The sequence below is a fragment of the Artemia sp. Qi Xiang Cuo genome, chromosome 9 (genome assembly GCF_049724085.1).
Source record: "Artemia sp. Qi Xiang Cuo chromosome 9, ASM4972408v1, whole genome shotgun sequence".
Classification (NCBI taxonomy): Eukaryota; Metazoa; Arthropoda; class Branchiopoda; order Anostraca; family Artemiidae; genus Artemia; species Artemia sp. Qi Xiang Cuo.
Genome location: NC_142802.1, coordinates 26,932,081 through 26,959,291, shown reverse-complemented (window position 1 = coordinate 26,959,291; position 27,211 = coordinate 26,932,081). Strand labels below are relative to the sequence as shown.

The 27,211-nt window shown below is 31.9% G+C and overlaps 1 protein-coding gene across 1 annotated transcript in view; it reads left to right on the top strand.

Annotated features, from left to right (window-relative positions):
• Positions 1-22,593, top strand: part of LOC148948508 (glutamate--cysteine ligase-like) — a 76,568-nt gene extending 53,975 nt beyond the window's left edge. The window contains exon 9 of the mRNA XM_089094950.1: positions 22,485-22,593. Coding sequence (XP_088951076.1) covers positions 22,485-22,593 — 109 coding nt within the window. The remainder of the gene's footprint in view (positions 1-22,484) is intronic.
• The last annotated feature ends 4,618 nt before the right edge of the window (positions 22,594-27,211 follow it).

The following is a 27,211-nucleotide window of genomic DNA, read 5'->3' as shown; positions in this document are numbered from 1 at the left end:
GGCCGACAACACTTGTTTTGGGGTTGGGCCAGCATACTTAATAATTGGATGGTCTTGGCTCATCCATCTTACTTTCTTAGCGGGTGACGGCGACAAGTATTCTTCGCTATTTGCCTTAAAAGAAGAGAAACAAATTAGTATCAAAATAATTTATACCTTTTTAAAGAAAGAAAGTTAGTATCATCATCCATGTAATTTGGTCTTGATAGGTATTTATCACTTAGAAAGCACGACGTAAAAAAATTTTGTGAAATATACTAGTCGCATCCTTTTTTTTGAATCTGAGAAAGAAGAATTACGGCTCACTGAGCCGTTCAAAATCCGGCCTATGTAAGTCGACCCAATTTATTATTTTTATGCATTTTTGTTCTTTTCTGGTTTTAATCTGAATTAATCATGCCTTGTTTGATTCATTTAAAGTATTAACGGTATTTTTTATCCTTCCATATCCTTTTACGATAGCTGGTATTTACCCAACCTCCAGAAAAAACACCCCGAGGAAAATAATCCCCACGGAAAATATCCCTGAGAAAAAATATGTAAGAATATCCCCTCCCCCCACCAAAAGATATTGCATCCTTTTGTAACTTAGAATTACGGCTCACTGAGAAAGTCAAAATCCAGACTATGAAATTCGACCTAAATGATTAATTTTATTCGTTTCTGTTCTATTCTTGGTTTAATCTGAATTAATCATGGCTTGTTTGATGCATTTAAAGTATTAGCGGTATTTTTATCCTTCCATATCCTTTTACGATAGCTGGTATTTACCACACCTCCAGAAAAAACACCCAAAGGAAAATAACCCCCACGGAAAATATCCCTGAGAAAAGACATGGAAAAATATCCCCTCCCCCCCCGAAAGATATCGCATCCTTTTGAATCTGAGAATTACGGCTCCCTGAGCCGTTCAAAAGCCGGCCTAGTTTGTTTGAAGAAAATCCCCCCATACTTTTAATGCAAATAAATAGTTTGTTTTGAGTTTGCTCTGATGGCGATCGAATTGAATATATTGCGCTTATTCGTTCAATCATTGACTTACAACGAAGCTGTTAGAAGCAATTTCTTGCGTGCGCTCCCCTGTAACAGCCTGGTCTAATTATATTAGTAAGCGTAATTTTAAAATAATATATTGAACAGGGTCTCTGACAAATACGAGGTTACGAAACTAAAATATTAATATAAAGCAATCTCTTTTTGCTTAAAACTGTTTTAATTTGAAAGCAAAAACAAAACCCTTTGACTAGACCGATAGTATGAACACACAGGAAAAGGGTGACAGCTAATTATAGGCCTCACATCGGAGTCTTGTGTCAAATCAGAGCGGGCTAATAACAATATTGTGATGGATGTCTCAGTTATAGAAAATATTACAATTGAGAAAAGCCAAAATTTAACGAAAGGATAATTATTTCTTTTTGCGAGAATTTGGGATTTTAAAAAAATGGTGGGGGGGGTTAGGGTAAAAAGAATATATTTTATGTTTTCCATTGATTATAATGATGTTTGTATGGTTTGGGGGGGGGGGGTTTGGGGTAAAGGAATATATTTAAGTTTTAGCTGAATATACTGGAGGATGTCCAAGGAAAATTCGTTTGAAAATAAAAATGCACTAACATTGCTAATTGCGGCTGCCAAGGCCTCAAGCTCATCAATTATGTTAATTGTTCTATCCATTCTAGTTGTTTGCACTAGTTGTGTCAAAATACTTTCTGATATTTGAATTACATTGAATGCCCTTTATATACTAAATATCAAGGGCTATTTGTGATCTAATGGGGAAAACCATATGTAACAAGTTCTTTGATTGGTTGAGAAGGGGGATGTATCAGAATCGCTGATTGACTGAGAAGGACCCACGTGATCTAACTGTTTCTGGGGCACTCATAACATTCGGCTCGAGCATGTACGTGTCCAAAACAACAACAACATCAAATGCTGTTTCCTATTTCTGGACACCTTGACATTCGCTGAGAGCGTGCACTTGGCCAAAACAACAACAACAACAAATACTGTTTCCTATTTCCTTCCCCGCCGATTATGTAAATCAATTTCTCAGGTTAAGCTAACCAAACAACAATGAAGCCATGTTTGTTTCATAATTTCCCCTTCGTGAATCAATAATTTCCCCTAGCGATTATGTAAATCACAGATTAAAGAAGGCATGTTTGTTTCTTAATTTCCCCTTCGTGAATCAACAATTTCCCCTTCGATTACGCAATCAATTTCTCGGAAATTCACTTCCCCTTCGATTACGCAATCAATAACATTGTTCCCGTTAGAATTCAATGCGCATGTGCAACCTTCGTCCCCCGAGCTATTACACAGAGAAACATGAAATAACTCGATCTTGGAAAAAGAGGTCATTGACCCCATTAACCCCGTGTTCTCCCTAATGACTCTATGCCCTTCTTTGGTGTGGGATCACGAGTCTATGCTCATATATGGTGTGGGGTCACGAGTAACACCCCCTTCTCTACTCATTTCCATATTCAATTTAAATTTCACTCGTTTTAAGATTTACTTATTAATTTACATTGATATCTGTTGTATGTTTTGTTTGCATTTATTTTTTATTTAATTTCTATTCGTTTTAAGCTCATTTATGCTTTAATAGGAAAATATTTTTTTTCGTTTTAAGCTCGATTTTTATATTCAATCTAAGCATTACCCGCTTTAAGATCTATTTATTCATTTATATTATTACTTGTTGTATGTTTTTTGCTATGATTGTTTATTTAATTTCTGTTCGTTTTGGGTTTAATTTATTCTTTAATAGTAATTGCTGGTCGTTTTGAGTTTGAATTTTAAAAGGTATTTGTATCTGCTGAGGTCAAGTTTAAAATGGCCTTTACTTTTCTTTGAAAAACTTATTTTTAGGATTTTTTTTTTTAATTAATTACATGCAATGACGTACCTGCATCTTTAAAACGGCTTAGGGTATTAAATTGAAATTTTTATGTCTATGTTAAAGATATCTGCAAAAGTCCCAAAACGGAAACGGGTGCTAAAAATGTAAAATTGCAAGTTCGAGTGCACTTTTTAAGAGCCGAAACTGACTGAAGGGCAACCAGCTTTCCTCGTGTGTACTTTTGCCACCGTACGCCCCCAGAGCCCCAAAATATCTGATCAAGATTTTGAGACGGCCCATTTGTTCGAAATAGTTGAAATGTTAAAAAAATATCTCTCTATGGATCACATGGCACTTACAACCCTTGGGTCAAGGGTTATAAATTATACAAGTCAGCCATCGTTTACACATGGACTTATAAGGAATAGGGAGGGTGGTGTCCAATTAACTCAAAAATTTCAATGATTTTTCTTTGGGCCAAACAAATCATAATTTTTTTGGGGTAGGGGGGTCTTAAAATGGGCCAAATAATTCCTTTTTATTTTTGTTGAATTTCGAGTGTACTGTTAGTGATCAATTGTTAGTCTAAGATTACCAAAGTTTCCCAAAAGTGCATCCTGGAAGCAACACGCTTATCTGAGTAAATCAAAAGAAGCTATGTGCTCTGTATTTGTAAAATTATCTACAGTATCTTGAAAATAGCCTAAGGGGCTGAGTCAAAACTTTGAGGGAACACTCGAGGGTCAAGAAAATTTCTAATTTGGACTTAGGATGGGAGCGGACGTAAGTTAAAAAATGATAGTAAAACATTGTACTGGCATGTTAATAAATTGAGAGGGAGTGGTCAATCCAGACTTTTCCCAGTTAAAGATAGGAACGGAGCCAAAACTAATTATAAGGAAGGAGTTATAGAGAGATGACCAGGGCATTTTGAGAATGTGCTAAGCCTAGAAACAGTTGCAGGAAAAGGTATAGAGGAAAATTAAGAAGTTTGTGATTCCTTGGATATGAAGGAAGATTTATTTTGTGAGGTAGAATTAACGACAGTACTAAAAACATTAAAAAACAATAAGGGTCCAGGTGCTGATACTGGAACAAATGAGTTTCTTAAATATGGTGGTTTTAAGGTTAGAAATAAGCTACTGAAGATCATGAATATGATTTTTTAAAAGGGGGAGTAGGCCTACCTAGCGATTTTAGGACAACCCTAATTAAACCACCATGTAAGAAAGGTGATGAGAGTTTGTGTGATAATTATTGAGGCATTTGCCTGGTTTCTGTAGGTGGCAAATTACTTAGTAATATGATATTTTTTAGACTGAGAGATGTTGTTGACAAAGTGATAAGAGAAGAACAGTACGGTTTTAGAAAGCGTAGAGGACGTGTCGACCAAATTTTCACACTTAATTTAATAATTGCGAAGTGCCTGAGTTATCAAACACCTTTGGTACTCAGTTCTGTAGATTATGAGCAAGCTTTCGATTTTGTTGATAGAAGAGCTTTAGCGAAAGTCTTGTCCTTGTATGGTATACCAGATAAATATATTAAAGTTATGAGTGCTACGTACGACAATAACACTGCTGCGGTTAAGGTAGGAAATTAGGTTAGCAGCTGGTTTCGTATCAAATCAGGACGTGGGCGCCCATAAGCTGAATTCCAGGGGGGGCAAACCTCGTCTAATTGACACATTTAATGCTATATAATAGAAATCTCAGAGCAAAAATAAAAAAATAAGGCAGTATCATCCAGCCTGGGGGGGGGGGCGCCCCCCCCCCCCCATACGGGAGCCCATGAATCAGGAGTAAAGCAGGGTTGTGTTCTATACCCCTTTACATGGAAGATTTTGGTGGACTTTGCCTTAAGGAGCACAGTAAAGGGAATGGAAGAACACGGAATCAAATAGGGAGGAAAAATTTCCTTGACCTAGATTATGCTGATGATTTAAGCATCTTAGATGAAAGTGTGAGCAAAATGAATGAACTTTTAGAGGTTTTGCGAGTTCAGGGTACAGGAATAGGTTTGTAAATTAATGTTAAGAAGACTAATTCACTAAGGCTAGGAATAAGTGAAGGTAAAAAGATTACGTTGGGTAGTGAAAAGAATGTTCAGGTGGACAGCTACACCTACCTTGGTAGCATTATCAGTAAAGACGGTGGGATCAATGAAGATGTTAAAAGTAGAATAGCTAAGGCTCAGGGTGTTTTCTCACAGTTGAAAAAAGTTCGGAAGAATAGGAAGTACTTATTTACCTTTTTTATTACTATACGGCTAGTTTTTCAGTTTTCTCTGTCATTTTGACTTGATTTAGGAAAATTGGCTCCACCTCTGACCCCCCACAGTATTTTGACAAAAGTACGCTATTCGATGGGGTATGGATTTAGAGATCTATTCAGAATGCCGTTGCAAACCATGAACTGGATGACCTATATTCCATTTTGAATCAAAATGCTTGACCAAATACCTTCCTGGGACATTCTAAAAAAAAAAAAAGAAAAGAAAAAAAAAAAAAAAAAATGAGTATATTACATTTACAAAAACAGTGAAACTATCTGAAAATGATCGTATAGAAGGGAAAAAACTATAATTGAAAAAACGACACCCAAGCAGAAATCGAACGCATAACACTCTATTTCAAAATCGAACGCTATACCCTCAAGTCCATGGCTCTAATAATCGGGATTGATATGTTAGTGCTGTTACCTTAATTGCTTAGTTTATTAAGGGGGCTTGGAGATGGAACATACGAGAGGTGTTCTTGCAAACCTCCGGTTAGGGGTTTTGGATCATAGTTATTACAATAATGATTTCGTTTTATGCTACCAAGCATTCCTACTTAAGACGTGACACCAAAAGTGTTATATTTAGTGCTATACCACACTTACGGATGGTAGAATTGATAAACATGACGTAGATATGAGCAATAGCTTTCAAATGAGCCATTAAACATCTATACAAAGTACTGTTAGGCCATTAGCCTCAGCTTTTCCAATTTGCACATGACACAAAAAGTGCCATTTTTGGTGCCATTTGGCACTTTCTGAGAGTTGAATTTATATGAAGGACGTAGATATGAGCAATATCTCTTATATGAGTTATTAGAAATCTGCCTAGATACCTGCGATACCAATACGCCCAATAACAATACGCCAATACCGATACGCGTGATATCAATATGCCCGACACTGATACAGTGTGCAGCCCTTTCCCCAGGCACTAAGGAAGGTCATATCATCACCAAAACGAAAGATATTTGACTTTTGAAGCATATTGAACACAATGGCTATCTCAAAATTGTGATTGGATGACTTTGGGTGGGGGAGGAAAAAAAGCTGGTTGCAGCTACCACTGCAACCATGTTTAATGGGGATGGGAGGGAAGGGTAAACAGGAAGGCAGTAGAAGGGGGGTGCTACTCCCACCGGGACTCCTTATTTGGGCATAGAGTCCCTAGGGAGATGGTTTTCTCACTGAGAATGAAAAAACAGGATTTTTATCACTTAAAAATCAGGAATTTTCTCACTTTTATGGATGTTTCTGGGACGGTTATGAGTGTTAGTCAATTTATTTGTTTTTTTTCATGGATGTCAACATCAATTTATGTCTGTTTTATGGTTTTGTCAATAAGAATGAAAAAATAGGATTTTTCTCACTTGAAAAAAACAGGAATTTTCTCACATTTATGGTTTTTTTTTGTACGGTTATGTGTGTTGGTCAATTTATTTGATGTTTTTCATGGATGTCAACATCAATTTATGTCTGTTTTATGGTTTTTGTCACTGAGAATGAAAAAACAGGATTTTTTCACTTGAAAAAACAGGAATTTTCTCACTTTTATGGATGTTTCTTGGACGGTTATGTGTGTTGGTCAATTTATTTGATGTTTTTCATGGATGACAACATCAATTTATGGATGTTTTATGGTTCTTGTCAGTGAGAATGAAAAAACGAGCTTTTTATCACTTTTATGGATGTTTTCTGGATTATTGAGTCTAACGGGGACAGGGTCAATGACACTTCTTCCAAGGTCGATTTATTTGTTGTTGTTGTTTTGGCCAAGTGCACGCTCGGGGCGAATGTTAATATCCAGGAATAGGAAACAGGATCACGTGTCTCTCAACGACCTCAAGTTTCATTTTGTGAATCAATATTTCCCCTTAGAAACAACAAATTAATTCCCATTTCTTGACAAATTTATCAATCGTGAAATCATCTGTCAGACATTAAAAAACGTCGGCCAGAAACAATTCTCTCGGACTAGATCAAAGACATAGATGAACTTCGCCCCGGCAACAATTCTACTGGTTGAACTCCAAATATATTAAAAAACTTTGCCCTGGAAAAAATTCTCCAAGAAACATCTTAGAGATGAATAGATTAACGCGGGAAAGGGTTTCTTAGTAATTTCAAATATGACAGCGCAGGGATGCCAAAAACAACAGGAACATGCAGAAATTACGTTTAGCGATTATTTGGGTGAAACCGTTTTAGACATTTTAGGGAATTATTTCGGCGAAACTGTTAGAGACATTTTAAAAGATGATTTTAGAAGATGTTTTAGAAGAGGATTTGATGGTGAAACTCTCTGGTCGTTATAATACACAAGTTGTATTTGAACAGTGTTGTGAGGTCCTCTACCCCAGCCCCCAAGGGCTCTAATCCCCCTACCCCAACCCCAAAGGGTTTCGATCCCCAAACCCCAACCCCAAAGGAAACCCCCCGTCCCCAAAGGTCCCCCAGGCTCCCAAAGGACCCCCGGCGCCCCAAAGGCCCCTGAGCCTCCATTTTTAATACTTTTTTATGGCTTTATTATATCTTTTCAGAACAAGTTATTTTCTTAATGTCCATCCTAAACCCATTTTACAAGTTCAAGTACCCATCCTTTTCACCCACAACTTTACTATACTGCTTTTTTGAATGATCCAAAACCAAGCAATACTTTTCAAAGGCATTTCAGAACAAATTCTTTACATAATGTCCCTCCTAAACAAATTTTACAAATTGAAGTACCCATCCTTTTTACACACAACTTTACTTTACAGCTTTTTGAATGCTCCAACACCAAGCAATACTTTTCAAAGGGGATTTCAGAGCAAGTTCTTTTCATAATGTCCTTCCTAAACCCATTTTACAAGTTGAAGTTCCCATCCTTTTCACCCACAACTTTATTTTACAGCTTTTTGAATGCCCAACAGCAAGCAATACTTTTCAAAAGGCATTTCAGAACAAGTTCTTTTCTTAATGTCCCTCCTAAATTCATTTTACACATTGAAGTACCCATCCTTTTCACCCACAACTTAGTTATAGGTAAGAGTTTGAAGTTTTACCTTAGAAAATTAGCTTAGAGTTTTAGTTTGGTTTAGTTTTAGTTAAGAGTTTAGAGTTTTTTAGCTTAGAGTCTTAGCTTAGAGTTTTTTTTAGAGTTCTAGTTTAGTTTAGTTTTATTTAAGTTTTTAGATTTTTTAGATTATATTATTATATAATATTTTTATTAATATTTATAGTTTATTTTATTTTATTTAAAGTTAAGAATTTAGAGTTTTATCTTAGAGTCTCAGCTTAGAGTTTTACTTAAAGTTATAGTTTGTTTTAGTTTTAGTTAAGAGTTTAGTGTTTTTTGCTTAGAGTCTTATCTTAGAGTTTTCGTTAGAGTTCTAGCTTAGTTTAGTTTTAGTTAAGAGTTTCGAGTTTTAGCTTAAAGTCTTATCTTAGGGTTTTATTTAGATTTGAAGTTTAGTTTAGTTACAGTTAAGAATTTAGAGTTTTAGCTTAGAGTCATAGCTTAGAGTTTTACTTAAAGTTTTAGTTTGACTAAGTTATAGTTAAGAGTTTCGAGTTTTATATTGGAGTCTTAGCTTAGAGTTTTTTGTTAGAGTTATAGTTTAGTTTAATTATAGTTAAGACTTTTGTTTTTTAACTTAGAGTTGTAGTTATAGTTCTAGTTTGATTTAATTTTACTTAAGAGTTTGGTGTTTTACCTTAGAGTCTTAGCTTAGAGTTTTACTTAGAGTTATCGTTTAGTTTTGCTTTAGTTAAGAGATTAGAGTTTTAGCTTAGAGTCATAGCTTAGAGTTTTTGTTCGAGTTCTAGTTTATTTTAGTTTTAGTTAAGAGTTTAGTGTTTTTAGCTTAGAGTCTTAGCTTGGAGTTTATGTTGAAGTTCTAGTATAGTTTAGTTTTAGTTTAGAGTTTTAGCTTAGAGTCTTAGCTTAGAGTTTATGTTGAAGTTCTAGTATAGTTTAGTTTTAGTTTAGAGTTTTAGCTTAGAGTCTTAGCTTAGAGTTTTTGTTAGAGTTGAAGTTTATTTTAGTAATAGTTAAGAGTTTAGAGTTTTATCTTATAGTCTTAGCTTAGAGTTTTTTTGTTAGAGTTCTATTTTAGTTTAAATTTAGTAAAGAGTTTGATTTTTTACCTTTTAGTTTCAGTTAGAGTTCTAGTTTAGTTTAGTTTTAGTTAAGAGTTTGGTGTTTTACCTTAGAGTCTTAGCTTAGAGTTTTAGTTAGAGTTCTAGTTTAGTTTAGTTTTCGTTAAGAGTTTCGAATTTTAGCTTAGAGTCTTAGCTTAGAGTTTTTGTTAGAGTTCTAGTTTATTTTAGTTTTAGTTACGAGTTTAGATTTTTTAGCTTAGAGTCTTAGCTTAGAGTTTTTGTTGAAGTTCTAGTTTAGTTTTAGTTAATAGTTTAGAGTTTTAGCTTAGAGTTTTTGTCAGAGTTGAAGTTTAGTTTAGTAATAGTTAAGAGTTTAGAGTTTTAGCTTAGAGTCTTAGCTTAGAGTTTTTGTTTAGTTTAGTTTTAGTTAATAGTTTAGAGTTTTAGCTTAGAGTCTTAGCTTAGAGTTTTTGTTAGAGTTCTAGTTTAGTTTAGTTTTAGTTAAGAGCTTAGAATTTTAGCTTAGAGTCTTAGCTTAGAGTTTTTGTTAAAGTTCTAGTTTATTTTAGTTTTGAGTTCTAGTTTAGTTTACATATAGTTAAGAGTTTGGAGTTTTACCTTAGAGACTTTGCATAGAGCTTTATTCTATCTTAATTTTAGTTAAAAGTTTAGAGTTTTTTAGATTAGAGTCTTAGTTTAGAGTTCTTGTTAGAGTTCTAGTTTAGTTTAGTTTTCGTTCAGAGTTTTGTGTTTTAACTTAGAGTATTAGCTTATAGTTCTGGCTATAGTTCTAGTTTATTTTAGTTTTAGTTAAGAGATTAGATTTTTTTAGCTTAGAGTCTTAGTTTAGAGTTTTTGTTAGAGTTCTAGTTTATTTTAGTTTTAGTTAAGAGTTTAGAGTTTTTAGCTTAGAGTCTTAGCTTAGAGTTTTTGTTCAAGCTTTAGTTTAGTTTAGTTTTAGTTAACAGTTTAGAGTTTTAGCTTAGAGTCGTAGCTTAGAGTTTTTGTTAGAGTTGAAGTTTAGTTTAGTAATAGTTAAGAGTTTAGAGTTTTAGCTTAGAGTCTTAGCTTAGAGTTTTTGTTAGAGTTCTTGTTTAGTTTAGATATAGTTAAGAGTTTGGAGTTTTACCTTAGAGACTTAGCTTAGAGTTTTTGTTTAGTTTAGTTTTAGTTAAGAGTTTAGAGTTTTTTAGCTTAGAGTCTTAGCTTAGAGTTTTTGTTAGAGTTCTAGTTTAGTTTTAGTTAATAGTTTGGTGTTTTAATTTAGAGTTATAGCTTAGACATTTAGTTAGAGTTCTAGTTTATTTTATTTTTAGTTATGATTTTAGAATTTTATCTTAGAGTCTTAGCTTAGAGTTTTTGTTAGAGTTCTAGTTTAGTTTAGTTTTAGTTAAGAGTTAGAGTTTTTAGCTTAGAGTCTTAGCATAGTTTTTGTCGAAGTTCTAGTTTAGTTTAGTAATAGTTAAGATTTTATAGTTTAATCTTAGAGTCTTAGCTTAGAGTTTTTGTTAAAGTTTAAGTTTAGTTTAGTAATAGTTACGAGCTTAGAGTTTTAGCTTAGAGTCTTATCTTAGAGTTTTTGTTAAAGTTGAAGTTTAGTTTATTAATAATTGAGAGTTTAGAGTTTTAGCTTAGAGTATTAGCTTAGAGTTTTCATTTATTTTATTTTTGTCAATGATTTGAGAGTTTTTTATCTTACAGTCTTAGCTTAGAGTTTTTGTTAGAGTTCTATTTTAGTTTAGTTTTAGGTTAGATTTTAGACTTTTTAGATTATATTATTATCTTATAGTTTTAGTTATATTTATAGTTTAGTTTATTTTTAGTTAAGAGTTTAGAGTTTTACCATAGAGTCTTAGCTTAGAGTTCTAGTTAGAGTTGAAGTTTAGTTTAGTTACAGTTAAGAATTTAGGGTTTTAGCTTAGAGTCATAGCTTAAACTTGTAGTTTAGTTAAGAGTTTCGAGTTTTAGCTTAGAGTCTTTCCTTAGATTTTTTGTTAGAGTTCTAGTTTAGTTTAGTTTTAGTTAAGAGTTTAGAGTTTTACATAAGAGTCTTAGCTTAGAGTTTTAGTTATAGTTCTAGTTTAGTTTAGCTTTAGTTAAGAATTTAGAGTTTTACCTTAGAGTCATAGCTTAGAGTTTTAGTTAAAGTTATAGTTTAGTAAAGTTATAGTTAAGAGTTTAGAGTTTTACCTTAGAGTCATAGCTTAGAGTTTTAGTTAGAGTTCTAGTTCAGTTTAGTTTTAGTCAAGAGTTTAGAGTTTTAGCTTAGAGTCTTAGCTTATAGTTTGTGTTAGAGTTCTAGTTTAGTTATAGTTAAGAGTCTCGAGTTTTTAGCTTAGAGTCTTAGCTTAGAGTTTCTGTTAGAGTTCTAGTTTAGTTTACTTATAGTTAAGACTTTAGAGTTTTAGCTTAGAGTCTTAGCTTATAGTTTGTGTTCGAGTTCTAGTTTAGTTTAGTAATAGTTAAGAGTTTAGAGTTTTAGCTTAGAGTCTTAGCTTAGAGTTTTTGTTAGAGTTCTAGTTTAGTTTAGTTATAGTTAAGAGTTTGGTGTTTTACCATAGAGACTTAGCTTAGAGTTTTAGTTTAGTTTAGTTTTAGTTAAGAGTTTAGAGTTTTAACTTAGAGTCTTATCTTAGAGTTTTTATTAGAGTTCTAGTTTAGTTTAGTTTCAGTTAAGAGTTTAGAGTTTTTATCTTATAGTCATAGTTTAGAGTTTTTTGTTGAAGTTCTAGTTTAGTTTATAGTTTTAGCTTAGAATTAGAGTTTTAATTAGAGTTCTAGTTTAGTTTAGTTTTAGTTAAGAGTTTAGAGTTTTAGCTTAGAGTATTAGCTTAGAATTTTTGTTAGAGTTCTAGTTTAGTTTAGTTTTATTTAAGAGTTTAGAGTTTTACCTTAGAGTTTTAACTTATAGTTTTTGTTAGAGTTCTAGTTAAGTGTAGTTATAGTTAAGAGTTTGGAGTTTTACATTAGAGACTTATCTTAGAGTTTTAGTTTAGTTTAGTTTTACTTAAGAGTTTAGAGTTTTAGCTTAGAGTCTCAGCTTAGAGTTTTTGTTAGAGTTCTAGTTTAGTATAGTTTTAGTTAAGAGTTTAGTGTTTTTAGCTTAGAGTGATAGTTAATAGTTTTTGTTGAAGTTCTAGTTTAGTTTAGTTTTAGTTTATAGCTTGAGCTTAGACTTAGAGTTTTAATTAGAGTTCTAGTTTAGTTTATTTTTGGTTAATATTGTAGAGTTTTTAGCTTAGAGTTTTAGCTTAATTTTATTTATAGTTATATTTTAATTTAGTTTTAGTTAAGTGTTTAGAGTTTTACATTTTAGTCTTATATTAGAGTTTTATTTATAGTTAAAGTTTAGTTTAGTTACAGTTAAGAATTTATAGTTTTAGCTTATAGTCATAGCTTAGAGTTTTACTCAAAGTTATAGTTTGGTTAAGTTTTAGTTAAGAGTGTCGAGTTTTAGCTGAGTCTTAGCTTAGAGTTTTAGTTAGATTTCTAGTTTAGTTTACTTTTTGTTAATATCTTATTGTTTCACCATATAGAAATATCTTAGAGTTTTAGTTATATTTATATTTTAGTTTAATTTTATTTGATAATTTTATGTTTTAAATTATTTTATAATATTTAGATATATTGTATATTAATTATCTTTATTAGTTTAGTTTTTTAAATTATAGTCTTAGCTTAGAGTTTTAGTTAGAGTTCTAGTTTAGTTTATTTTTAGTTAATAGTTTAGAAATTTTAGCTTAGAGTCTTAGCTTAGAGCTTTTGTTAGAGTTCTAGTTTATTTTAGTTTTAGTTAAGAGTTTAGAGTTTATAGCTTAGAGTCTTAGCTTAGAGATTTTGTCGAAGTTCTAGTTTAGTTTAGTTTTAGTTAATAGTTTAGAGTTTTAGCTTAGAGTTTTTGTTAGAGTTGAAGTTTAGTTTAGTTATAGTTAAGAGTTTAGAGTTTTAGCTTAGAGTCGTAGCTTAGAGTTTTTTTGAGATTTCGTGTCTCGTTTACTTTTTGATAAGAGTTTGACTTTTTGCACCCAGGTCTAAGAAGTGAGATATATTCTAGTTTATTTAATAGTATATAGTTTTTAGATTAGTGTCTTAGCTTAGAGTTTTTTTTATAGTTCTAGTTTAGTTTAGTTTTAGATTAGAGTTTGATGTTTTAACTTCTTGGCTTTGCTTAGAGTGTAATTTAGTGTTCTAGTTTAGTTTAGTTTTATTAGTTAGTTTAGAGTTTTATCTTATAGTCTAAGCTTATAGTTTTTGTTATAGTTATAGTTTAGTTTAGTTTTAGTTAAGAGTTTAGAGTTTTTAGCTTATAGTATTAGGTTAGAGTTTTTGTTTAGGATCTGGTTTAGTTTAGTTTTAGCTAAGAGTTTATAGTTTTAGATTAGAGTCTTAGCTTTGACTTTTTGTTAGAGTTTTAGTTTAGTTTAGTTTTAGTTAAGAGTCTAGAGTTTTAGCTTAGAATCATAGCTTAGAGTTATAGTTAGAGTTGAAGTTTAGTTTAGTTATAGTTAAGAATTTAGAGTTTTTAGCTTAGAGTCGTAGTTTAGAGTTTTTGTTAGAGTTCTAGTTTAGTTTAGTTAAGAGTTTAAAGTTTTATCATAGAATCTTAGCTTAGAGTTTTTGTTGAAGTTGAAGTTTAGTTTAGTCATAGTTAAGAATTTAGAGTTTTTAGCTCAGAGTCTTAGCTTAGCGTTTTACTTAGAGTTCTAATTTAGTTTAGTTTTAGTTAAGAGTTTAGAGTTTTATCTTAGAGTCTTAGCTTAGAGTTTTTGTTGAAGTTCTAGTTTAGTTTAGTTAAGAGTTTAGAGTTATACCTTAGAGTCTTAGCTTAGAATTTTACTTGAGTTGAAGTTTAGTTTAGTTATAGTTAAGGGTTTAGAGTTTTAGCTTAGAGTCTTAGCTTAGAGTTTTCGTTAGAGTCTTTGTTTAGTTCAGGTTTAGTTAGGAGTTTAGAGTTTTACCTTAAAGTCTTAGATTAGAGTTTTAGTTAGGGTTGAAGTTTCGTTTAGTTTAGTTATAGTTAAGAGTTAATAGTTCTAGCTTAGAGTCTTAGCTTAGAGTTTTAGTTAGAGTTTTTGTTTAGTTTAGTTTTGGTTAAGAGTTATAGCTTAGAGGTTTAGCCTAGAATCTTAGCATAGAGATTTAGTTAGAGTTGAAGTTTAGTCTAAACTAGCATAACCACAAAATTACAAAATATTGCATAGAAATACCAAAACCATTCGTTAGATTTGGTTAGGTTAGAGGTTAGGTTTCTCCACTTTTAAGTTAGGTTAGTTTAGTTTAGCTTATCATGAGCGCTCATGATAAGCTAACCTAATCTAACTGGTACAAAGTCGACATGGGGGGATTTTCCGGCGAGTATGGTTAGGTTAGGTTAGGCTAGATCAAGTTAGGTTAGGTTAAGTTAGGTTAGGTTAGCCTACGTACGCGCGTACGTAGGCTAACCTAACCTAACTTAACCTAACCTAACTTAACCTAACCTAACTTGATCTAGCCTAACTATAACTAAACTTCAACTCTAACTATAACTCTAAGCTAAGACTCTAAGCTAAAAACTCGAGACTCTTAACTCTTAACTAAAACTAAACTAAACTAAAACTCTAAAAAACTCTAAGCTAAGACTCTACGCTAAAACTATAAACTCTTAACTAAAACTAAACTAAACTAGAGCTTCAACAAAAACTCTAATCTAAAAACTCTAAACTCTTAAATAAAAATAAACTAAAATAGTAATCAACCATAAACTATATTATAAGAATATAAGATAAAACAATAAAATATTAACTAAAGACGTGACAAGATATAAATCGAGATTAAAGCATATGCTAAAAATCTAAGGTAAAACACCAAACCATTTACTAAATCTAAACTAAACTAGAATTCTAAATAAAATTCTAATCTAAGACTCAAAGCTAAAAAAACTCTAAACTGTTAACTAAAACTAAACTAAAACTCTAAACTAAGTCTCGAAGGTAAAACTACAAACGCTTAACTATATCTAAACTAAACTAGAACTCTAACAAAAACTCTAAGCTAAGACTCTAAGCTAAAACTCTAAACTCTTAACTATTACTAAACTAAACTTCAACTCTAACAAAAACTCTAAGCTAAGACTCTAAACTATTAACTAAACTAAACTAGAACTTCAACAAAAACTCTAAGCTAAGACTCTAAACTATAAACTCATAACTCTATCTAAATACAATAGAAAAATAACAAAAACACTAAGATAAGACTCTAAGCTAAATTTACAAGCTATTACCAACAACTCAAATCAACGAGAACTCTGACTAAAACTATAAGCAGAAACTAAGTTACTACACTTAACTCATCAGAAATTCTAAACAACGAGATGAAAATCGCTAACCCTCTATGGAAAATCAAAAATCACATGAAACAGATTGTAAAAATCTAGACAACACATTCATATTATTATCTAGGACTCTAAGCAAAATTTCTGAACTCTTAACTAAAACTAAACTAAAATAGAACTCTAACAAAAAATTTAAGCTAAGACTCAGCTAAAACTCGAAACTCTTATCTAAAACTTAACCAAACTATAACTTTAAGTAAAACTCTAAGCTATAACTCTAAGCTAAAAATCTAAATTCTTAACTGTAACTAAACTAAACTTTAACTCTAACTAAAACTCTAAGCTAAGACTCAATGGTAAAACTCTACACTCTTAACTAAAACTAAACTAAACTAGAACTCTAATTAAAACTCTAAGTCTAAGCTAAAAAACCCTAAACTAAAACTAAACTAAACTAGAACTTCAACAAAAACTCTAAACTAAGACTCTAAGCTAAAAACACTAAACTCTTAACTATAACTAAACTTAACTAGAACTCTAAGAAAACTCTAAGCTGAGACTCTAAGCTAAAACTCTAAACTCTTAATTAAAACTAAACTAAACTAAAACTCTATGCTAGGACTCTAAGCTAAAACTCTAAACTATCAAATAAAGCTAAACTAGACTAGAACTCTAATTAAAACTTTAAGTCTAAGCTAAAACTCTCAACTAAAACTAAACTAAGCTAGAACTTCAACAAAAAACTCTAAGCTAAGAATCTAATCTAAAAACACTAAACTCTAAACTAAAACTAAACTAAACTGGAACTATAAAAAAAACTCAAAAATCATATTCTAGTATAAAATTCTAAAATATTAAATAAAACTAAACTAAACTAAAACTAAAAAAAACTCTAAGATAAGAGTCTAAGCTAAAACTATAAACTATTAACTAAAAATAAAATAAAATAGAACTCTAATTAAAAATCTACGTATAATCTAAAACTATGAACTAAACTAGAAATTCAACAAAAAACTTTAAACCAAGACACTATTAATAAAATAGTAAACACTAAAAGAAATCAAAACTAAACTATAACTCTAATAAGAATTCTAAGATAAGATTCTAAGCTAAAACTCTCTTAACTATAACTAAACTAAAAAAAAAATATAATCTAATTATATAAGTTAAAAAAAAAAACTATTAACTGTAACTAAACTAAACTAGAACTCTAACAAAAACTATAAGCTAAGACTCTAAGCTAAAACTCTAAACTCTTAACTATTACTGAACTAAACTAGAACTCTAACACAAACTATAAGCTAAGACTCTAAGGTAAAACTCTTAACTAGAAGTAAACTTAACTATAACTCTAACAGAAACTCTATGTTAAGACTCTAAGCTAAAAACTCGAGACTCTTAACTATAACTAATCTAAACTAGAACTCTAACACAAACTATAAGCTAAGACTCTAAGCTAAAACTCTAAACTCTTAACTAAAACTAAACTGAACTAAAACTCTAACTAAAACTCTAAGCTATGACTCTAAGGTAAAACTCTAAACTCTTCACTATAACTTTACTAAACTATAACTTTAACTAAAACTCTAAGCTATGACTCTAAGCTAAAAATCTAAACTATTAACTATAAATAAACTAAAATAGAACTATAAATAAAACTATAAGATAAGAATATAATGTAAAACTCTAAACTCTTAACTAAAACTAAAATAAACTAGAACTCTAACAAAAACTCTAAGGTAAGACTCTAAGCTAAAACTCGAAACTCTTAACTAAAACTTAACTAAACTACAACTTTAAGCTATGACTCTAAGCTAAAACTCTAAATTCTTAACTGTAACTAAAGTAAACTTCAACTCTAACTAGAACTCTAAGCTAAGACTCTATGGTAAAACTCTAAACTCTTAACTAAAACTAAACTAAACTAGAACTCTAACTAAAACTCTAAGCTAAGAATCTACTATAAAAACTATAAACCATTAGATAAAACTAAACTAAACTAGAACTCTAACAAAAACTCTAATCTAATAATAAAATATAAAAAAATATAAAATATGAAATAAAACTAAACTGAACTAAAACTCTAATATAAGAATATAAGATAAAAATATAAAATAATAACTATTAATAAAATGAAATAAAAAATAAAAAAATACTATAAGAAAATTATATAAGATAAAAATATAAGCTCTTAAATATTAATAAACTAAACTAGAAATTCGACAAAAACTATTCTAATAATCTAATCTAAAACTATAAAATCTAAACTAAAACTAAAATAAACTAGAACTCTAAAAAAAACTCTAAGCTAAGACTCCAAGCTAAAAATCTAAACTCATAACTAAAACTAAACTAAACTAGAACTCTAACTAAAAGTCTAAGCTATGACTCTAAGGTAAAACACCCAAACTCTTAACTAAAACTAAACTAAACTAGAACTCTAACAAAAACTCTAAGCTAAGACTCTAAGCTAAAAAACTCTAAACTCTTAACTAAAAAAAAACTAAACTAAAACTCTAAGCTAAGTCTCTAAGGTAAAACTCCAAACTCTTAACTATATCTAAACTAAACTAGAACTCTAACAAAAACTCTAAGCTGAGACTCTGAGCTAAAAACTCTTAACTATTACTAAACTAAACTTCAACTCTAAAAAAAACTATAAGCTAAGACTCTAAGATAAAACACTTAACTAAAACTAGAATAAACTAAAACTTCAGGAAAAACTCTAACCTATCACTATCAGCTAAAACTTTAAACTCTTAACTAAAACTAAAATAAACTAGAACTCTAAAAAAACTCTAAGCTAATACTATAAGCTAAAAAACTCTAAACTCTTAAATAAAACTAAACTAACCTAGAAATATAACTAAATATATAAGCTAATAATATAAGTTAAAACACAAAACTATTAACTAAAACTAAACTAGACAAGAACTCTAACAAAAACTTTAAGCCAAGACTCTAAGCTAAAAAACTCTAAAATCTTGAATAAAACTAAACTACACAATAACTCTAAGCTAAGTCTCTAGGGTAAAACTCCAAACTCTTAACTATATGTAAAATAAAATATAACTAAAAAATAAAATAAACTAGAAATATAAAAAAAACTATAATATAAGACTATAAGCTAAAATTCTAAAATATTAAATAAAGCTAAGATAAACTAGAACTCTAACAAAAACTCTAAGCTAAGACTCTAAGCTAAAAAACTCTAAACTCTTAACTAAAACTAAACTAAACAAAAACTCTAATCTAAGACTATAAGCTAAAACTCTAAACTCTTAACTATTACTAAGATAAACTTCAACTCTAACAAAAACTCTAAGCTAAGACTCTAAGCTAAAACTCTAAACTATTAACTAAAACTAAACTAAACTAGCACTTCAACAAAAAATATAAGCTAAGAATATTATCTAAAAACTCTAAACTCTTAACTAAAACTAAACTAAACTAGAACTCTAACAAAAACTCTAAGCTGAGACTCTAAGCTAAAACTGTAAACTATTAACTAAAACTAAACTAAACTAGAACTCTAACTAAAACTCTAAGCTAAGACTCTAAGGTAAAACACCAAACTCTTAACTAAAAATAAACTAAACTAGAACTCTAACTGAAACTCAAAGGTAAAAAATCAAACTCTTAACTAAAACTAAACTAAACTATAACTCTAAAAAAAAAATTCTAAGATAATAATATAAGATAAAACTAAAAACTCTTAACTAATAATTAGCCAAAATATAAATTTAATTAAAACTCTAAGCTATGACTATAAGCTAAAACTCTAAACTCTTAACTGTAACTAAACTAAACTTCAACTCTAACTAAAACTCTAAGCTAAGACTCTAAGCAAAAAACTATAAACTCTTAGCTAAAATTAAACTAAACTAGAACTCTAACAAAAACTCTAAGCTAAGACTCTAAGCTAAAAAATCTAAACTCTTAACTATAACTAAACAACTATAACTTTAAGTAAAATTCTAAGCTAAGACTCTAAGCTAAAACTATAGATTCTGAACTGTAACTAAACTAAACTAAACTAAGCTAGAACTCTTAATTAAACTGTAAGCTACGACTCTAAGCTAAAAACTCTAAACTCTTAACTAAAACTAAACTAAACTAGAACTCTAACAAAAACTCTAAGCTAAGACTCTAAGCTAAAAAACTCTAAACTTTTAACTAAAACTAAATCAAACTAAAACTCTAAGCTAAGTCTCTAAGGTAAAACTTCAAACTCTTACCTATAACTAAGTTGTGGGTGAAAAGGATGGGTACTTCAATTGTAAAATGGATTAAGGACGGTCACTAAGAAAGGAACTTGTTCTGAAATGCCTTTTTAAAAGTATTGCTTGGTGTTGAGCATCCAAAAAGCTATAAAGTAAAGTTGCGGGTGTAAAGGATGGGTACTTCAACTTTTAAAATGGGTTTAGGATGGACATTATGAAAAGAACTGGTTCTGAAATGCCCTTTGAAAGGTATTGCTTGGTGTTGGAGCATTCAAAAAGCTGTAAAGTAAGTTGTAAAGTAAAGTTGTGTGTAAAAATGATGGGTACTTCAATTTGTAAAATGGGTTTAGGATGGACATTAAGAATACAAATTGTTCTGAAATGCCTTTAAAAAGTATTGCTTGGTGTTGGAGCATCAGAAAGTTGTAAAGTAAAATCATGGATTTAAAGAGTTGGGGGTCTAATTTGATAAAGGTGCTGAAGTTGATAATTTAGGAAAGAACTTGACGTTAAAAGTTCTTACAAAACCTTAGAACAGTATTAAAAATGGAGGTTCAGGAGTCACTGGGGCACCGGGGGTACTTAGGGAGCCCGGGGGGATCTTTGGGGACCGGGGGCTTCCTTCGGGGTTGGGTTATGGGGATCAGAACCCTTTGGGGTTGGGGTAGGGGGATCAGAGCCCTTGGGGGCTGGGGTAGAGGACCTCACAACACTGTTCAAATACAACTTGTGTATTATAACGACCACAGAGTTTCACCCTCAAATCTTCTTCTAAAACGTCTTCTAAAATAATCTTTTAAAATTTATCTAACTTTTTTGCCGAAATATTTCCCTAAAATGTCTAAAATAGTTTGACCAGATTAATCGCTAAACGTAATTTCACTATGTTCATTTTCTTTTTGGCATCCCCGTACGGACACATTTCAAATTACTAAGAAACACTTTACCGTGTTAATATCTTCATCTCTAAGATGTTTCTTGGAGAATAATTCCAGGGCGAAGTTTATTAATATCTTTGGAGTTCGACCAGTAGAATTGTTTCCGGGGCGAATTTTATTAATGTCTTGGGTCTATTCCTGGAGAATTGTTTCTGGGCAACGTTTTTTAATGTCTGACAGATTATGTCATGGTTGATTAATTTGTCAAGAAAGGGGAATTAATTTGTTGTTTCTAAGGGGAATTATTGATTCACGAAAGGGGAATTGAGGTCGTTGAGAGACACGTGATCCTGTTTCCTATTCCTGGATATTAACATTCGCCCCAAGCGTGCACTTGGCCAAAACATCCAACAACAAATAAATCCACCTTGGAAGAAGTGTCATTGACCCTGTCCCCGTTAGACTCAATAATCCAGAAAACATCCATCAAAGTGAAAAAAATCCTGTTTTTTCATTCTCACTGACAAAAACCATAAAACATCCATAAATTGATGTCGACATCCATGAAAAACATCAAATAAATTGACCAACACACATAACCGTCCAAGAAACATCCATGAAAGTGAGAAAATTCCTGTTTTTTCAAGTGAAAAAAATCCTGTTTTTTCATTCTCATTGACAAAAACCATAAAACAGACATAAATTGATGTTGACATCCATGAAAAACATCAAATAAATTCACCAACACTTATAACTGTCCAAGAAACATCCATAAAAGTGAGAAACATCCTGTTTTTTCAAGTGAAAAAAATCATATTTTTTCATTCTCAGTGACAAAAACCAGAAAACAGACGTAAATTGCTGTTGACATACATGAAAAACATCAAATAAATTGACCAACACACATAACCGTCCAAGAAACATCCATAAAAGTGAGAAAAATCCTGTTTTTTCAAGTGATAAAAATCCTGTTTTTTCATTCTCAGTGAGAAAACCATCTCCCTAGGAACTCTATGCCCAAATAAAGAGTCCCGGTGGGAGTAGCACCCCTTTCTACTGAAGGCTTCCTGAAAACCTCTAGGGAAGAGTTTTGGGACATAATTATTACAATGGTACCGTTTTATGCTTCCTAATTTTTCCACTTAAGAATTGGCACCAAAAATGCTGTTTTTAGTGCTATATCACACTAACGGATAGTAGAATTGATAAAAGCACGTAGATTTTAGTAATAGCTTTAAAATGAGCCATTAAACGCTACTCTAAAAAGTTCTGGTAGCCATCGGGCTCCAGCCTTTGCATTTTAGACATGCCACCAAAAGTGCTATTTGGCACTTGCAGATGGTGGAACTTATATGAAGAACTTAGACATGAGTGATATTAGCCATTAAATATCAGTCTACGATTTTCTGGTTGCCCGATAGCCCCAACTTTTGAGAAATGGCACAAAAAGCATCAATTTCAGTGCCATATGACACTTGAAGAGTATACGGGAAGAGGTTTTGAAAATCTCCAGATAATGGTTTTGGACCATAATTGTTACAATGGTACCGTTTTATACTTCGAAACATTTCAGCTTGAGAAGTGGGACAAAAGGTGCGGTTTTTTGTGCTATTTGGCACTTACGGATGGCAAAACTGATTAAAAGCACATAGATACGAGCAATAGCTTTCAAATCAGTCAATAAACATCTCTCTAAGAAGTTCTGGCAACCCGCTAGCCCCTAGCTTTTCCACTTGAGACATGGTATCAATAGTGCCTCTTTTAGTGCCATTTAGCACTTGCAGGTGGTGGAGTTTATAAATAAAATTTAAATATGAGAAATAGCTTTTATGTGAGCTATTAAACATCTGTCTTTTGTAGCCCGCTAGCCCCATCTTTTGAGAAATGGCACAGAATGTGCCATTTTTATATGGCACTTGCAGATAGTGGAATTTACGAAAAGCGCGTAGATGCGATAAATATCTTTTGAATGAGCTATTAAGCATCTCTCTATGAATTTCTGGTAAATCTCTAGCCCTGGAAGAAAAGAAAAAAAGGAGACAGATAAGTGCCACCCATGCAAAAAAGTGATATTCCTTGTTGTTCAAGGCTGGAGACTGTAATTTCCCTGAACAAGGTTTTCAACTCTGCTGATTCCAATGGTACACTTTTCATTTTTATCTGATTCCATTTTCAAGGGGTTTCAGGCTTTTTTCGAAATTACCGTAAATTTCTTTTCGCAATAAACTTTTATTTTTTATACGAACGGAAATAAAAATTACTACTCCTGAATCAGTGTCAGATGGCATTTTTTTTCACTAGGTAGCTTTTTCCTAAACTCGTTTTTTAACTTTTAGTTACTATGGGCTGTTGTTCGCTCTTTACTACGTTGCAGCTACCGCTGCAACCATGATCTTTGGCAAATCCTGGGCATTTTAGGGGCTAATAATATAATATTAGGGCCGTTCTTTTGCACTAAGATCTTAAATCTAAGATCTCACATCTTTCTGCAAAGATTTCCGATCTTTGTTCTGAGATCTTACAGCTCACTGATGTTAGCAAAAAGTGTGAAGGACGCCATGTTTTTGCCATGTAGAACAATGATGAGAGAATTTTGATGATATACTCATCATTGTTCTTAGACCGCTGATAGAGCAGAATGATGAAAGACATTTATAAAAGAACGTTATAAGATGTAAGATCTTAGTGCTAAGATTTCACTTTTAAGCGTTCTTTGTCAAAACATGCAAGATCTTAGCACAAAGGTGATGAAACGAATGGCCCTATTGTTGTTTTATAACCCATTTATCTTATAACCTCCCCTCGGAGGTTATAAGATCTCCGGGTCCTCTCTTAGGTATCTTATAATCTAATCTCGACACACCCTACCCCAAAATGTTCTACTGTATTGTAGTTAGATCATTTTGGATGTCATTTTTGTCTCATTTCTTGAACGTCACATAAAATATGTCATTTTCTGGGCAGCAGTGATGGGAAGGCGTCAGGACATCGACACGTCAGGACCGCTACCGTCAGGAAATCGACAAAAATCCGACATAACTTCGACAAAAAATCTGTCAGAACATCGACACGTCAGGGAATCGACAGTCATATCACCAACACGTCAGGACATCGTCAGTCACAATCGCTACTCGTCAGAACATCGACAGTCATAATATCGACACGTCAGGACATCGACAAAATCCTTCATAATATTTAAAATTTAAAAACTTTAGTTTTTTGGGGTTTAGGGGGGAAAGTTACCTAGGTTAGGTTACGTATTTAATATATGCTATGCTTTACCCCCCCCCCCCCCCCCCTGATGTGCTAATATATAGCCGAAATTTATTTCTAAAGTATTTTGTCGATGTCCTGACATGTCGATGTTCTGATGGATTTTCCTTGTCGACGAAATGAGGTTTAGTGCTTCTGATGGTTAAATGAAATGGTAGCACCCCGCATTGATGTGACATGCAAATGAGACACTGATTAAAATGACTGAATGTCGCCAATAAATCAACACTGATTAGTTTTGCTTTACAGAAAGACAAATAAAGGGTTAAAATTAACTTTGATAAGATTTCACGCTTCAAAACAGGTTTAATTCTAGGAATTGTGAGGATGAATATGAAGAATTAGCTGGGTGACAAACTCTAGTCTAAAGGTATTGTAATTGCAGTTAACCCATATAAAATAGCAATTTGATAATGACAAGAAAGGTAATACAAGTTTTAATTTCTTTCTGATTATTTTCTATGTGTTGTATTGATGTAAACCCACTAGGAATTTTTGAAACCATTATACCTAATTTAAAGATAAACAATGGGGATTGTATTTTTCTTTTTCTTCAAAAGATGGAATTAAAAAAAAAAAATCTTCTTTGTCAAATGGGAGAAAGAGCGTTAATTTTACCTAATCGTAAAATTGTATATCTATAAATCTCGCTCAAATAAACTAGCTTGTGATACTTCGCTATATTTCTAGATTTTTGCAAAATAAGCACCTTACTGAATATATAAAACAAAATATGGTGTAGCACAGTAGAAACGTAAAGTGCTTTAGTATATTTCTTAGAGTAGAAAAAAAGTAATTAGGACATTTTAATATTATTTGAACTTGCTTCATTTGGTGCGACTTTTGCAAAATGAGCCCAATGCAATGAATGGCTCTCTTTTTGGTTTTAAAAAGGATATTTTGCTAAGGCTGCAAAGTAACTTCAGGAAATCACATTATGACTTAAAATTCCCCGTGTAAAATGTGTAAAATTCACATCATAACTAAAATTCTTAAAATGTTATTGAAAAGAGTAATTGAATTCCCAGAATTTAAAGGCCTTTTCCACCCTCCAATTATCAGATAACAAAGTTGGCTAGAAATTTTGTTAGAGTAGCGGCAACAGAATTGTTAGTTAATAAACACGGTGCTCAGTGTAACTCAGCCCCGTTCAACTCAACCTCGTTCAACTTAATCGTCTTTCAGTTCCATGCAACTTCCTTTCAACCCGTGCAATTCAACCCCTGTTTAACTCAATCTGGATGCAGCTCAACCCCCCTTCAATTCAAATTAAGTTCCTTGCAACTCAACCTCAGATGAACTCAACCCTGTTCCTTTCAACCCATGCAATTCAACCCCTGTTTAACTCAATCTGGATGCAGCTCAACCCCCCTTCAATTCACCCGATTCGTTTAATTTGCTATGGTTGACCAAGCCTAAAGGAAACATGCTTATAGAATAAAATTGACAGTAGATTTCTCCGTTGTTTTTCACCTTATGAAACGTCATGTCTTCTCTTTGTTTAAAATAAATAAAAAAAACAAGTTTTTTTTAACTGAAAGTAAGGAACGACGTTAAAACTTAAAACGAACAGAAATTATTCCGTATATGAACGAGGCTGTGACCTCCTCAACGCCTCGCTCTTTGCGCTTACGTTTTTATTTTTTTAAAAAAATAGAGTTGTGACAAAAGTCACACATTTAGCGTAAAGAGTGATGCGTTGAGGAGGGGATAGCCCCTTTCATATACGAAATAATTTCTGTTCGTTTTCAGTTTTAACGTCGTTCCTTACTTTCAGTTAAAAAAACATGTTTTTTTATTTAATTTTTGAACGTTTTTGAATTAATGCAGGAAACAAAATTTGCATAATAATTTTTCTTTTATTTGATTAAATGGTTTTCTCGAAATTTGCTTAATTTTATGTACGAACGTTTTTATTAGTAATAAATATACGTAACTTACGAATTTATTTACGTAACGAACTTCTATATTCATAGATTTTTAATACGTATATTAGGGGGCTTGCCCCCTAGTCAATACCCTGCTCTTCAAGCTAAAGTTCAAATTTTGTTCCTATTCTTTAAAATTGACCCCTTAATCCCAAAGGCCGTTAATTAGAATAAATAGCTCTTATGAAAGTACTAAAAAATCTTTGGCTTAAAGAGCTAGGTATTGACAAGAGTGTGAACCCAATCATATACGTAATATTTTCTGTTCGTTTTAAGTTTTGATGTTGCTCCTTGCTTTCACTTGAAAAACCTGTCTTTTTTATTTAATTTATAATCTTCTTCTTTAATAATGCTTGGAAATCCGGCGCCCCCTTCATGTCAATGTCCCTTCCCCCATAAAAACTTCCTTCGTGGAAAGATCCTCCCATATAACCCACCCACCCCCACACCTACCAGAAACCCCCCCCCCCCCCTGAAAACGTCTGTATACTTCCCAATAACCAATACTATATGTTAACATTGGGTAAAGTTCATAATTTTCAGCCCTCCCCCCGGGGATTCCAGGGGATCAAGTCATCCTAAAAGACATAGTTATCATATTTTCGACCATGCTGAACAAAATGGCTATCTTAAAATTTTGATCGGGTAACCTTTAGAAAAAATGAGCGTGGGAGGGGGCCTAGTTGCCCTCCATTTTTTTGTCACTTAAAAAGGGCACTAGAACTTTTAATTTCCGTTCCAATGAGCCCTCCCAAGATTTTCTAGGACCACTGGGTCGATACGAACACCCCTGAAAAAAACAAAAACAAAAAAAAACAAATAAACAAGCATCCGTGATCCTTATTCTGGCAAAAAAACCAAAATTCCACATTTTTGTATAAAGGATCTTGAAACCTCTACAGTAGAGTTTTCTTATACGCTGAATATGATGGTGTGATTTTCATTAAGGTTCTATAACTTTTAGGGGGTGTTTCCCCCTTTTTTCTAAAATCAGCCAAATTTTCTCAGTTACGTGACTTTTGATGGGTATAACTAAACTTGATGAAACTTATATATCTGAAATCAGCATTAAAACCTGATTCTTTTGATGTATCTATTGGTATCAAAATTCCTTTTTTAGAGTTTCGGTTACCATTGAGCCGGGTCGCTCCTTACTTACAGTTCGTTACCACGAACTGTTTGATAAAAAAAACGAATTCGCTTAAATGAAAATAAAGGGTGACATCATGGTTGCAGCGACAGCTGCAAACTAGTAAAGAGCGAACCACAGCCCATAGTAGTCAAAAGTTGGAAAATGCGTTCGCAAAAAAACTGCCTCGTGAAAAAAAATTGCCATCTAACACAGAATGAGGAATGGGGACTATTGTTTCGGTTAATCTTAAAAGT